Genomic DNA, 15,246 nt, shown 5'->3' on the forward strand with positions numbered 1-15,246 from the left:
ATGCAAAATTAGTCGACTAACTTCACGGAGGTTTAGTTTATTTGGCGCTGAAGTAGTGAGCGCAGCAGCGCGCATGCGTCGGTTTCAGCAAATTTCATCAGTATCAGTGGTTTCTTCAATGGTTCTGTGGGTTGAAGAAGGAGAAGGTTCAAGAATCGTCGCTTCGTGTAACACGATTCGCTTTTTTTCTTCTGTTTGAATTAGTGGAGAATCGCGTAGCTCTTTATGGGCAAGTATTTTTCGTAGTATTCGCAAAAGGCAAAGTAAAGATCATCTGCCGTGGACCGAGGAGGAAAAATGTCAAGTATACCCGATTCACGTTGGACGAAATAAAAAAAAAAAGTATACGCAGAGAACGCGGAAAAGTAACGACACCGAATTTTCGGCATCATCGAGATCTTGTGAATTTTGAAAAAAACATCCAGGGGTGAGTATAAAATCGTTATTGAAAAAGTAAAAATTAAGAAAAAACAGACAAACTTTTCCCTTCGCTATGTCGGACAAGCCCGACGGGCTGCGGGCGTCGAGAAAATCGGGAGCTGCAAAGGGAAAAACTGGCGGCGGCCATCTTTGTTTCTCCGGTCGATTATCGCCTCGAAGGCATTTCTCGAGCTTATATACATGCACTCGCGGACAACGATCCTTTCGTCAAGGAATCTTAATTGTTCACTTTTTTGAAATGTGCTACTTCGTCGATCTGAAAAAACGACCAGCGTAAATCCATTTTCTTTCCCCCTCTCCTTCATAAAGAACTTGTTTGTGAAAACGCAGCGTTTGTTCTGGGCAGTATTTGCAGATTAGGTTCGCCATTCGCCGCATTGGGCTCTCGGAAGCCCCGAAAAGTTCTGAAATTTCATCATTTTTCGCGAGATGGATTCAATGGATGCTCGTCTCGTCGCTCAAGCCCTCAATTATCACGGACAACAACTCCAGAAAGTATGGGAGAGCGAGCGCAATGAAAATGAGTTGACTATGCTCAATCTCAAAGATCCCAACTTTGAGATTTATCAACAGCGTCAGAAAACACTGAGGTAAGATCTTCGATTCAACTCTCCGTTCAACATTATGTTTCTTATTTTCCAATCACTTTCCTTTTTCCCAGCAATGGGTTTTCATGAGAACGACTACAATTTTTCAAGCGTTCAAACTCATCGCTATTGGTAGGAAGGACCTACAATTATCTTTGAAAATCTCAAATTGTTCTTTTAGTTTTTCAGATCGAGGCAAAAGACTCAAGCTTCAACAGTTCATCGCTAAAAAAGCTGACGCTCTCTATGACAAATCCAATCTTGAAAAAACCGTTGATCCGATCAAGCAGGAAATAGGCGATGAAGGTAATTTTTTAATAAATAGTAATTCTTTTGTAGCGACGGATGATTGACTAAACTTGGTGTGCAGCAATAATGTATTAAAAAATCAAGTGGTTGTCAAGATTTTACCGAATTTCTAGAGTTTTATGCTACAATGCCGGGACTCGATTCGTTCGTCACCATGGAAAAATCTCAACGAGTTCGAAACTTTTTAGAGGTTCGTTTTTGTGAACATTGTTTAAAAGAGTAACTCCTTGGGTTTGTATGCAGAACTGCGTTCATGAACAAATCAATTTTTTTCAGAGTTTAATTGTGGGTGATGTAATTTATGCACAAGTCATGGGCAAAAGTGCTGCAGGTCTGCTTCTCAAGGTTCTTTGCAATTGCAGCGATTGTCCTCGCGTTGTCACCGATCTTGGCGTGAAGGTAAGATTGCGAATGATTCAACTCCTACGAATACCAAGTTTCGAGCAAAAACTTCAATTTAAAGAAATTAAAGGAGGATGTTAAGGAAAATCATTGCTTCTAGGCTTTGATTCTGAATACGGCCACAGTGCCGGCAGTCGACAAAAAGGGAGTAACGAGAGGCTACATGGCAAATGATCTCGTCTGCGTCGTAGTGAGCGAAGTTAACGTTGAGGCGGAACGTGTTGTTGCGGTAATGAACGTACCGGCTCGGGAAGGCCAAATTCCTCACCCACCTATGGGTCTTATCCATTCCGACGACTTACCCGAAGCTTACAAGTAAGTTCCACCAAAGAACAAACAAAATAAAAAGAAAAAAAAACAAAAATCAACTCCAACTAGCAAAAAAAACCATTATTCAATCACAATCGTAATGTTTTTCCGTTTTCTTCACTGCTTGTGCACTTTGCTGAAACGGTTGTTCACAGTCGTTCAAAAAAATTATCGGTGAATCAACAATTCAATTGCACTCGCGTTTCTGTTCAGGAATGTTGCTTTTCCTAAAATTCAATTCCTGCCATTTTAAATGGAAATCTGAAGAAACAGCCTGTGAGTTGTTCCTAAACACTCGGTTCCGATAACGACGGTGTTTTAAAATTATAAACCATTTTTTCAGTTTTTTACCTCGCGTGATTTTCTTTTCATGCGAAAAGTTTTTTGCTGCAAATATTGACATTATTTGACGATAAAAAAAACGGAACGCTTTTGCTTGTGATTTTTGTAAATTTGTATCATTAAAATGATATAGCTGGAAAACGTAAACAACTTGCGTAAGATCGGGGCTTTCTTCACACTAATTTAAAAAAAAAAAAAAAAAAAAAAAAAACCCCAAAGATTTCGAGAAAAAGCCACAAGATTTTTGACTTCTTGAACGTTTTTATGAATTTAGGTCTCCAGAGATATTCTATGTTGAAAAAAAATGATGAGGTTAATTTAAGAAAGAGCGAAATAGAAAAAATGCGATGACCTAATGAAAAAGTAACTGCGAGAGCACGTTCCTTATCTGTGATTCTCAATATGTTAAATCTCAAAAATGCACCAAACAAAAACGGTACAGAAAAAGGGTGACAAAAGTATAAAAAAATCACATCGAATGAGGTTTCGTTTGAAAGGGATCGACAACGAAATAAGTACATTGTGAGATTGAGATTCGCAGACGTCAGGAGATGAACCTGTGAGATCTCAGAATTTCATATTCAGACGGGGTAGGTATTTCGATCATGTTCTCGTATCGCGATTGGTCTCTTGGTGAAAAATCGATAAATCAATTATGATTCAAAAAAGCCTCACGATTCACTGCACTCGTGCAATAATTGTTCACCTTGATTATTTCATTATTTTCCGGCTCACTGAGTGTTACGTTTGAAATCGATCATTGAAATTTCGTTGGGAGACCATTCAGTGAAATGAGAATATGAAAAACGAAAAAAAAAACAAAAAAAAAAGTATTATGTTGAGGAGATATTTTACTGTGAAATGTTTGAAAAACAAATTAAAATTTTATTTTTCGAGTTCTTCCAAATATTGAATATCTGAATACATGTTTATTTCACAATTTTTGCATAAAAATTATAACTCGAATAAGTCATTATGATGTAACAATTCGACAAATGGAAAAATGAAGTAACAACTCAATCACAATAAAATATGACCTCAGGAGCCTCGAAGGACCTTGAGCCTTGCGGGCAAAAATGATTAATGCATCATTTAAACTTGCAGCTTATATTGCGAAAATTTCCACGCCAGAAATATTTTTGTCCGCAAAAACATACAAAAAGAGTATAAAAATAATAATCGAAGGCGAGAAAGACCGAGCGAAAGAGAGAGAGAGGGAGAGAGAGAGAGAGAGGGATTAAAGAAAATTTTGTTTCCGTCTATGGATGATAGACTCAGGGTGAAAATTTGTTTTAACGCACCGCAAAAAACCGAGAGAATTAAAGTGAAAATTCTTTGTACACGTCCAATCGAGATAGGCTGTGCGATTTTATTTTAAGAGAAGCGAGAGAAAGAGGGAAAGCACAAAAAAGTCAGATTACCGAATGAATATAGCATTAAAAAGAAATTAATTAAATGCGTCTTAACGTGTAAGAAAGGTGAGACGAGTTTACGTAATCTTGAGGTTGTGCTTATCAGTGTATACCTTTCATGTTTTTTTTTTCATTTATTTATTTCTCTTAGAACGTCAGATAATTTTTTGTTTTTGTTGTTTTAGGGATATGCAACCGGTACTTTATATATTTTAAACGTGTTTAATGTTGGTACGAGGCATCTTGTTAATGGCGAAAATGCGGATATCTTGGATCCAAATGTCGATATACATGAGACTTTTTTTTTAATCATAAGAAAAAAACTGTTCCTGTACCTGAAATTGAATGAGAAAAATTTGGTTTGCGATGATGAGAAAACATCGAAATCGTATTGTTCTTCAATGATGTATTTTAGCAAAGAATAAACTCCACAATGTTCTTTGATTTTTTTTTTACATTCAATTAATTGGAACACTTCATTTTTTGAAATTGAATTTGTCGGAGTTCGATTGAAATTTGATGTGAATTCGTGATCATTCAAAGAATGTTGCCGTCAGATTCAAAGAGGGTACAGTAGCATTTCCAAATAGTTATGAATAATTATAATTTTGTTTGAATTTTCTACAAGTCACAGCAACAAACATAAAAGTCGTTGATACTAGTTTCGAATTTGACTGGAACACACGTACCAATAAAGTATTCTGAAACAGGAGCAGAACAATAAAGCAGAAATAATGGTTGGACTTTTAAATCAGGAAATCTTCCTCTCGAGCACGAATGGGATATTGAATGACGAGAGTCGAAAATAAAGAAGGATGGAAAAATACAAGAATATTGTATGGATAACCTGGGAAAGCATCGAATGTGGATACTAATGGTGGATATTCGATTGTGCCGAATTATGGAATCCCAAATTTTTGCCAATAACGGAGCCTCGTCCACACATACCAAATTATTCTTTGTTTTGTTAAATATTTCGGATGATTGAATTTTATAAAAAAAAAAAAAAAAAAAAAGTCATCTGGGATTTTACGAAAGGAATTAGGAATGAGACGAAAAGAGTGAGATTGATCAACGTCCGAATTTCACTTTGTCATGTAGGAAAGCGTTGGACAACAAAGGACAGAGTTATGAAACGATCTTGACGAATAGCACAGGATTCAACAATCCCAACAACATTAAGTATCTCAGTGACTTGATGGGCCTGGGAAGATTCAATTATTCGAACATGGTGGGCTTGAGGTAAGCACGTTTTTTGAATCCATAGTCGATCTTTACGTTGAGGAAATCTGGACAGCAATTTGTTCCGTTTTTTTTTTTCTCGCGCAACATTTATATTTGGGCTTGTGAAAACTCTGAATAATAATAATAATAATAAACAAACGAAAAAAAAACAAAATGTGATAAATGAGGAGCATTTTTACAACATTGCAACGGGGAAGGAAACTTACTTAGACACGAGAAGTTGTAAACTAATGAGAAATGTGATTTTACAGAGAGCGTTTCCCGCCGAACGAGTACGCGACTGAATTGCGTCAGGCACAAGCAAGTAAATGGGCATTTCGTAGCGTAGCCGAAGGTATTGATCACTTCAAAGCAGGACGACATTCAGAGGCGTTCCAGTGTTTGAACAAAGCGTTGACGGTGGATCCAAAAAATGTGGAAGGTTTGGTAGCACGGGGTGCACTATACGCAAACAGTGGAAGTTTCAAAAAAGCTATAGATGATTTCGAAACAGCGTTGAAATTCAATCAAACGCATGCTAATGCTCGTAAGTATATGGCTGAGACACTTGTCGCGTTAGGTCGGAGCTACGAGGACGAAAAGAAATTTGAGGATGCACAAAAGGCCTATGAGAATTGTTTGGCGATCGCGCCTTACCACGAAGAAGCGAGAAATTCCATTGAGTACATAAAAACTAAAACGCTGAATACGACGACGTTGAATCCCCTGGAGAATTTCAAATCGTTCGATGCAGAGCCCGAAATTGCTGATCCCAAAAAGGACAAGAAAAAACGTAAGAAAGAGAGGAAATCAAGATCGAAGAAACGCCAAAGATGGAGTTCCAGCTCGAGCTCCAGCTCAAGCGGCTCTTCGAGCTCGAGCACTTCTGATTCTTCTAGCAGCTCTTCTTCTCCCAGTTCGGGAGGAAGATCGGCCTCGAAATCGCCGAATCGTAAACGGAAACACAAGAAAGATCATCGCGGCTCTCTCTCGCCTTTGAGCAAGCGCATGGCCCAGTATAATAATCCGCCGGCTGCTTCGTCAACCTCACAGGACGCTCTCGGACCCGCATCTTATTCGAGTAATTCCCGGGAAAAAACTGACGACTACGAGACGAGAGTACGCAAATTTTTGGAACAAACCAAGGACGATTCTGACTATGAAGGCAAAGTGAGTGCTCGCGTTTCATGTTCTTTTATATATTTTTTTTTTCTTAATTAAAGATCTTATTGTGACGAGAAAATCGTTGTGTCATCAGGTACGCAAATTTTTGGAAGAAACAGCACGCTGGAAACGCGAAAAGGAAAGGGAAAAGGAAAAGAAACATTCCGAGACTGACAAGCTGAAGAAGAAAAAGAAAAAGGAGAAAAAGGGCAAAGAAAAGGACGAGAAGAAGAGCCGCAAGAAGAAGAAGAAAGAAGAGCGTAAAAAGCGTAAAAACAAAGACAAACTCGAGCGCGATCTTGAGGCCTTGAAAAAGTCATCGTTACCCGATCTTGAACAATTGGAATCAAAGCTCAGCGCTTATTATGCCAAAGTTGAGAAAGAAACAGCGGTGCTCAAAAGGTTAGAACTCACGATCATATTTCGTTAGTCGTTTCTTCTAGTAGAAAATTGTAAACTTTGGTATTTTTTTTTTTACTAAACTCCTTCAGCTATTGATTTACATATGTAGCTTATCTACATTTGTTTTCTTTTCTCTGTTTTTTTTCCTCATCATCTGCTAGGTATGTAGCATTGTATAATGACATGCCTCCTTCCCCTCTTAGCAACGCGGAAAAGCTTGCTGAAAGCTCACGCAGAGAGGAAGAAGTTCGGCGGGAAAGAGAACGCGAAGAATCGACGAAATCTTATCACGATCGTGAATCGCGCTCCATCAGTTCCCAACAACGCAAGGGTCAGTAAATATTATTAAGTTTTTCATCGAATTATCCTATAATATTTATTTCCATAATTTTGTCATTACTTACGTTTCGTTCACATACGTTATATAGAAATTCAGAGGAAACCGCTGGGAGATATATTCGATCAGGATTCGCAGTTGATTCATCCCGAACCAAAACTTGCTCCGTTAGATACTGCCGCGCTCAATGCCAAATGGAAAGCGGCTCAGGCTGCGAGGTAAGCTTTTGCATTTTCCGAAAATTTGTCTCGCAATACTAACCAGGAAGCGGTTATAATTGATTGAAATTTTAGGCAAAAGGAGAGCCACGGCAAGTGGCAAGACACCGTGGGAATGGGAGACAAAAAAGCGCACGCACAGGCTGACAATGATGAGGCTGGTGAGAACGAGATGGACGAGAAATTGCAACGAGGTTCGTTGGATAAATCGTTGAATGTTCGAAAGCAGATGCAACGAGAGTTATCAGAAAAACGAGTGAGTCAAACGGGACAGGCGTCGCAAGTGCCATTACCGAAGGAGCAGCCGCCGTTGCAAAAAGTGCAACAAGCTCCGATAAAATATCCAACGCCGCAACCCCAAAATAAATTCTCTTCGTACAAAGAAAACACAGGCGGAGCAGCGCAATCGGGAATGGGCAAGTTTGGACCAAGCGTAACGGGAAAATTCCAGCCGATTGGACAAACGAGCAATCCTCCGGAGCCACCGGGACCGAGGCCCACATCTGCGAAAGGGCGTCGAGCGAGCAAAGGTCGAACAGACTCTGAGAGTGAACCTGAAAGATCGAACAATCGCCAGGTTACGAAGAAACGTGAAAGCGGAGCTCGAGGAAATCAAAACAAACGAAACTCGAGCCGCGACCGGCCAGGAAAGCGCTCGAGATCGCGTTCTCGAAGTGCTTCGAGCTCGGGATCCTCGCGATCACGAACCCCGAGGCGTTCGCGTTCGAGGTCATACTCGAATCGACGTTCGGGAAGTTACGAAAGAAAATACAGTCGCTCGCAGTCAGGAACTTACAGTCGATCGAGATCAAGGTCCCGTTCTCGTTCGTATTCCCGAAGTCGAACTCGCAGTCGTTCGGGAGACCGTGGCTATTATCGGAAGCGGCAATTCCGGCCTTACAACAATCGTGGCACTTATTACAAGCCCAGATTTCAGGGCTTCAACAATCAGAATCATCGGGGCGGAAGCGGCGGAGGCAATTTCCAAAATCGTAATCGCTTTTACAACAATCAACAGCAACAACACAACAACAATCGCTTTGGGAATCGCCGGGGTTTCAATAATCGAGGTGGCGGCGGTGGAGGAGGTGGGGGTGGCGGAGGAAACAACGGTCAGCGCGGTGGACGCGGTAATAATCGCGGAGGTGGACGTTTCTTTCACAATAACAAAGGAAACTTCCGTGATTTTCGGGACAGAAGAGATTTCCGTGATCGACGCAACAATTCCCGCGATCGTTACAGCGACAGAAGTTATTCCCCTGATCCTATGAGAAAGGTCGACGAGGCCAAAGAGAAAATAAATAAAATGCTCGAAGGTGACGACTCCAACCGTAATCAGAACAATTCGCATAATTCTCCGACAGCCAATTCTTCCCTACCTGCTACCGCCCCTCCGACATCCAAAAGACAAGATGGACCTTTGAGCGAAGGCGAGGAAAGGGACGACGATGACTACGAAAGATGGGCACCTCCAGAATCCAACGATGCCACCATCAAGGTTGGTTAGTCGTCGATTCAAAAAAACAAAACAAATTCAAAGCGCTAAATTCTTCAATCGCTTTAAAACTCGTTTTCTACGACTTGATTTTTCACTTCGAGAATCCTCGCCCGCACCGCTATTACGAGTTAACAATCATTGTTCATGGACAAGGAAGGACGACGGTCTATTCACGTTTCAAGAAAGAGGTTTTTAAGGCGCTGAGACCGGCCATCTCCACTTTTATTATCGTTTCTAATTTTACTTTTCGATTTGTGAGCCTTTCGAGTCAGTCTTTCTATTCTTCAAGCACTACACAATCGACGTTCTCATTCATTAATATTTTATCGACCACTCTAAGTTGTATAAAATAAAGATTTCAAGGATGTTTCGTTTCATGCAGCCAAATATTTTATTTCACCAATTTTTTCTATATCTATATCTATATCGTCGAAACCGAAGAAAATTCAACTGTCTGAGACGTTCGTCAACTTTGCCACTATAGTAACATCCTTCGAAACGTTCATTTTACTTTTTGCGACCAAAAATTGTCGTATGGGCAATCAAACTCAGTATTCGTAGAATAACAAGTTGCGAACTTTCATTCATTAATAGAGAGAAAATATCAAAAATACGCCACTATTTTGTGCAACCGTAGAAAGAAAATATTCCTCTGATTTTTTTTTCTCTGCAATCAGCTTGCTGAACTCGTTAAAGCACATGTTTTTACGACGTGCTAAATTTTTTACTAATCGCCAATTTCATTGAAACATTAAAAACAAAATGATCATTGGTCAAACGATAAGAAAGCCAGATTCGACGGGCCACAATATTCATCGAAAAGAGAAATTGAGAGAGACCCTTTGAATGTTAAAAACGCAAAAAAAAAAACAGAAAAAGACCGTGAACAAATTCCAGTTGCCTGAATCTCGTTTGTTGCCAGAGAGGAGGAGGAGGAAGAGGGGAAAATGGCGCGGACGAGGATAATTTGGATGAGGGAGAGAATCGTTTCATCGAACGTATGAAAATGCGAAGCAAGAGCGTCTTCATTCAACGACACATCGCCTCCAAGATATGGTAGATGAAATGATAGTTTTTCATCTCTCTCTTATACACATACACACACACACACATTTATATGTATTCGTCACGAAAACGAAAAAGTCGATGGCAATGATTACACGAATGAAAATTCCGCAAGAACAAAATCACGAGTTAAAGTTCTTATCTCGTGGATATTCCTTCTCAAACCGTAGCTTTTGGTTTGAAAGAATTTTCGAATAATAAATAAAACATTTTCGATAGTGCTTTCTTTCGTTTTTGTTATTCTGCTGCTAAAAAGCACCGTTCATCTGTGAAAAAAATGAAGTTGTGAAATAAAAAGTCTTGACACTTGTCCCATTTCGATCACAGAGTGCTCGACAACACGCTATCCCTGGTACGAATTATGATTTCTATTGTTATTCCCCCCCCACAAGACTCCGATTATGTCGATTTGGAGAGCTTCGACATTCTTGTACCTTGTAACAATGTGTGAGATGTGTCAAATGTTTTTTGCTGTACGAATTCAAGAATTTTTGGGAGCAAACGAGATCCCACAAATATACATCAGTAATATGTAACTTAAAAAATTCGTCTTGTCATTATCTCCAACACCCCCCTTTTAATTCACTTCATCGTCAATGTCACACACTGGAATACTGAAAAAAATACCTCAATTATTTCGTTCGTATGAAGATAAATTTAAAAAATAAATGCTAAAATGCAGCAAAACAGGATTTAGGAATTATTAAAGCCTTTGAAATTCGTGTTCTCTCGTATATACTTCATTATGCACTGACCCGAATAATTGTGAAAATGCAACGAGCAGAAACAAGCCGCTTATCATCGTGGTAAAACTTGGCCTGAGCTTGCCCAGGGGAAATACGAACACTAAGAATATAATTAACTCATCTCGTCGTTTTTTCTTCACGATAGTGGACGCGATTCTTCTATCTTGGCTCGCGCATATCCGCCAACGAATTTTCATATTTTTCACTTTGGGCCAGGTATAAAATGCTCTTGACGCTCGCTCGAGAATGTCACTCGAACGTTGTTTACTCGAAAGAGCAAGAAAATTGAAAAAACAAAAAAATGGTATCGAACAGGACAATGAAACTTGTGCTTTTCGCTTTGAGCACGTTTGCTCTCCAAGTCATTTGCGAAAGTGACGAAGACACTTCTGTTATCGATGTTGCAGAGTCGGGTGAGTTGTTGCGAAAATATTCATTATTATCAATGTGAATAAACGAGGATTGTGGAAAAAATTCGTTCCAATTATTTTAGAATTTTCTTCGATAACATTGATGCTTATATAATATTTTATCTCGTGTAGAAAACTTGCCAGATATTGAAAACAATATCGTGAGGATGGAGTGTCGCGAAACTGAGGAATACAGCAGGTGTGAGGCGAATCCGCTCTGTCAACGGACTTGCGATAATTTGAATGCGCCAGGTGTGCCCTGTTCTAAAATAACGTGCATCGAAGGATGCGTTTGCAAAGATACTTTTGTACGCAGTGCACTGAATGGGGGTTGCATTCCCCAAGATCAGTGTGGAAGAGTCAAGCACTGATTTTCTCCTTTATCAATTATTTACAATTTCATCGAACTCACTGGCGAAAGAAATGTGCTTGTTATGACCTGGTTCTCGATAAGTTTGTATACCAAATAAAAATATTATTTCGAATACGAATCACCATCGAAAAACGACCGTGATGACATCTGTGCTTAACACTTGGAACTGTATATATAGACCGACGGACCCCATTTCCTCAAATCCACACTGCTAGCGCCTCGATCGCACTGGATTCACAGAGGGGGTAAAAAGTAAAATGGACGATGTTTGCGTCGTGCGTCAAACCGTTTTTGTTGTAATGTACGAAAAATTAGAATTTTCAACGATATACCATTGGAAAAATAACGAAAGTACGCGATAATTCAGATTTATCAGATTTCCGGATCATAATTAAAAAATTGGAAATTTCGTTCATGTCCTCGGTAGTTTTGAATAAAGTACGCGAAATTTTTTTAATTACGTAGAAAAAGTTTTTTTTTTCTTTCTGTGATTTACACTCGCGTGTTTATGTACACGCGATAATCGCGTTTTTTTTTTTTCATCGAATGGCGAAAAGTGGGTCTGGTGTTGTCGAAATGTCCGGGCAAATTTGTCTCAAGTGGAACAGTTTTTTGAATAATATTGCCACAAGTTTTGAAAATTTGTGGGAAGAAGAGGGTCTCGTCGATGTTACACTTGCTAGTGATGGACAATGTTTGACAGCACACAAAGTTATTTTGTCCGCCAGTAGTCCTTTCTTCAAGAAAATTTTTCACGTTAGTACCAGTTCTGATCTTTCCCTTTTTTAATTTTTCAACTTTTATATCCAAATATGCTTTTTCACGCCGAAATTGCATTTTTTCTTCTCTTGCCATTGACAGCCATGCTTTATGGCTTTAACCTTAAAACCTTATGTCAATATATACAAAATTTTTATTGGATAATTTTTTTAACGTATATTCAAGAATAAACTAGAACAATTAAAAAACTTGCCCGAAAGTTTGTATTTCGGGAATAAAAAAATTTCTCTTCGTGATCTTCAAAACTTGAAAAATCCTAGTAATTTCGATAAAAGTTAGGGGTTGTCAGAAAACATATCAATCAGTTGCCAATGAAACGATTTTATTATTAAGAATAAATGAGTTACATAATGAAATTTTTTATTTTTTGTTGTGTATTCCAATTGCAGACAAATCCGTGTCAGCATCCAGTGATAATATTGCAGGACGTTCATTTTAGTGAGCTGGAAGCTCTCTTACTATTTATTTATAAAGGAGAAGTAAACATAGATCAGAAGAATTTGCCAGCATTGTTGAAAGCAGCAGAGACATTACAAATAAGAGGGTTGTCCGGAGGAGATATTTATGCCAAAGAATCTTACAAAAGATTGATAGAGTTAGAAGAAGAAATAGAAGATTCGATTTTAGCGCAAGAATCTGAAGAAAATCCTAAGAAGAAGCAGAAAGTTGCTAAGTCACTGAACAATTCTATGTTGGAAAAGGCATTAACTCCACAAATCATACAATCGGACAGCGAGATAGATACCAAGGACGAAGATATTTCGATTGCGAGTTCAGAAGTCTTTTCAAGTCCGGATGTCCTTCCAAGTGCGCATGTCCTTTCCAGTTCAGAAACTCTTCCGAATTCAGACCTTCCGAACTCGGATGCCCCTCCAAGTCCTGTTTACCACAAATTGCAAATGAAGGTTCGTCTATTTTTTTTTCCAAAAAATACATTTGACAAATTATGGAATCTTTTTAAATTTTTGCTTTATTGTCTGTGGAATAGAATTAAATATCGTTGCAACCTAATCCAATTTTCATTGTATGCTCTCTAATTTGCAGATAGAACCTTTGGAAATGACTGTAGAAGAATTACAAAATCAGGATATAAAGGAAGAGTTGCATAGATTGGACACAGGCCAAGATGAAGTGACACAAGGTTCGTTCAAACTTTTTTCCTTCCTTCTTTTCTATGACATAACAGTAAATTTATTTTTGTGTGAGTCTATTTACCTTGAAGTTAAACGAGTCTTGATAACCTGCTGAGATTTCAATGAATATGAGCCACGAATCTTATGAAAGAACACTACTTTGAACGAGAATGGAATAGTGTTATGTTTTTTCACCCATAAAATTTGACACTTCAATGGTCGTGATTGTGTTGCAGAATCTGAAAACAGCCCTGCCGGCGACATATCCGGGTTATCCAGTTTGACGGGTTTATCTGTTGTCTCGGGGAAAAATCAGCACAGTCTTGCTTATCAGCAACTACCTTATGCAGATCTGCTGCCGAGTCCAGATGTGATATCGACATGGGCAACGTCTCGTCCGATTGATCATCTGGCTTGCGATTTAATGAAAATTCTTTTTACTACGGAGGAGAGAATAATGTGTAATGTTAACGGTAAAATGGGAAAACAACAGTTTGACAGTAACAAAATACACTTGATACGAGAAGTTTTGTTACACTTTAGCGAAATAGTACCAAATAGCCCGGAATGGGAAGAAGCGTGGAAAAATTGTGTTACTAAAATCGACACGAGTAATCGAGGCTTGAAAAGATATCTGTTCCAGCGACGCTCCGTTTTTCTTCATTCGGCTTGACAATTCAAATGAACTTGTAATTCGGTGTGACGATCCTTGAGAACGCTCTCGTTTTGGCAGGCAAAAGCGGTTTCTCCCTTTTTATTGTCTCAGGGAAATTGTCTATTCTCAAATAATACGTTTCGAAATGAGTGACCAAATATACCTACAAAAAACGTATGAGACCGTTCTGTTGTGGCTCCTTGAAAAGGGCTTTACAAAGTCTTTCAGTTTGCGTCCATTCGAAATCGAACTATTGTCAAGATTCGTGTTGGATATTCGAGAAAAAACGGAGCGTTTTGCCGCAGGGTTTTCTCACATATGATTTTATATTTATTTCAAGTACATCGAGCCTACAAAACTTTGGAGTTAATCGTTGGTCGTTTTTTATGCGGATTCTCCGATGTTTGTAATGCAGTTTTGTGATAAATTCAATATTCTCGCTATTATGAATTCGTACACGGGAATAATGATTCGAAAGATCACTGTGACTGAAAGGGTGAAAGGAATCGCTGAATATTTATTCAAAATCCATTGTTTTTGTCAATGAATATAGGATGAAGTGGATAATTGAATATTTCGTACAATAACCAACTTCACTTGTTTTTCAAGAGTTCTGAGATAAACAATGAAGAGAAAAATCTCAGTTTTTTATTCCAATTCCAAAAAGAAACGAAGGAGCAAATTTTCTTTTGAACTTCACTCAAAGATCTTTACCCGGTGTGAATGTTTATCGATTAAATCAATTTGAACGAACAAAGGAAATATGTTAATATTGATACGAAGCGATTGATTATTTTTCCATCGGTGGTAGAAGTTATAGAATGATCGATTGGTCGTTATTTCAAAAAAATGCAATCGGTGAGAGGAAATTGGAGGGGCAAAATGGCGATAAGAAATATTCTAAAGACGACAACGACTAAAGAAAAGTTGTAGAGTGGATCTAGAACGATATTAGAGCTTCCTCCGGAGAAAAGCGAGCACATTCCTCCTTTACGATTAGATTCATCGAAATCTTATGATTTTTGCGAAATTTCTCGATTACTCCCACGAGTGCACAATTATTGCACAGTGTCAAAATAAATTAAGATTTTCGCAGTGATATAACTGAGCGCATAGACACCACTTATCGAGTAACGAAGCACCGCTAATTTGGCAGAATTGATAAAAACTCACGAAAAAAAAAAAAAAAAAAAACAACGAAAACGTAATTTAGGCGTTCGTAAGTGTTTTACATGTCTCAGAAGTGAGAGAATAGCATTACGATGAAACTACAAAATAACTAAGAAACAAAACGTGCTTGTAGAATTGACGAGTAATACGAAAATTCTAATTCATATATATTATGAACATCACTTTTAGTAATAAAACGAAATCACACACAAAGAAAGATCGTTTATATTATTTTGTGTGCTAAGCAAATACAAAAGAATGGACACAGC

At 38.5% G+C, this 15,246-nt stretch overlaps 2 protein-coding genes across 8 annotated transcripts; both read left to right on the forward strand.

Annotated features, from left to right (window-relative positions):
• The first annotated feature begins 107 nt into the window (after positions 1-107).
• On the forward strand, positions 108-10,065 carry LOC122418298 (tetratricopeptide repeat protein 14 homolog). Of its 7 annotated transcripts, none has more exons than XM_043432431.1 (13): positions 108-427; positions 788-1,031; positions 1,210-1,334; positions 1,451-1,527; positions 1,614-1,736; positions 1,840-2,054; positions 4,904-5,044; positions 5,299-6,196; positions 6,285-6,592; positions 6,754-6,923; positions 7,021-7,147; positions 7,223-8,645; positions 9,568-10,065. In XM_043432431.1, exons 2-13 carry the CDS (start codon positions 871-873, stop codon positions 9,703-9,705), a joined length of 3,906 nt encoding a protein of 1,301 aa, XP_043288366.1. In that variant the 5' UTR covers positions 108-427; positions 788-870; the 3' UTR covers positions 9,706-10,065. The 7 variants fall into 7 exon arrangements, with proteins under 7 accessions (XP_043288366.1, XP_043288368.1, XP_043288367.1 ...); XM_043432433.1 differs by having other exon boundaries at positions 6,796-6,923; XM_043432432.1 differs by lacking the exon at positions 108-427 and having other exon boundaries at positions 477-1,031.
• Positions 10,066-11,466: 1,401 nt separating this feature from the next.
• LOC122418299 (protein bric-a-brac 2-like) lies at positions 11,467-15,244 on the forward strand. Its single transcript, XM_043432439.1, has 4 exons — positions 11,467-11,995; positions 12,409-12,924; positions 13,064-13,160; positions 13,389-15,244. The coding sequence occupies exons 1-4, from the start codon at positions 11,786-11,788 to the stop codon at positions 13,823-13,825; spliced, it is 1,260 nt and encodes a 419-aa protein (XP_043288374.1). The 5' UTR covers positions 11,467-11,785; the 3' UTR covers positions 13,826-15,244.
• The last annotated feature ends 2 nt before the right edge of the window (positions 15,245-15,246 follow it).

Source organism: Venturia canescens, chromosome 11, assembly GCF_019457755.1.
Source record: "Venturia canescens isolate UGA chromosome 11, ASM1945775v1, whole genome shotgun sequence".
Classification (NCBI taxonomy): Eukaryota; Metazoa; Arthropoda; class Insecta; order Hymenoptera; family Ichneumonidae; genus Venturia; species Venturia canescens.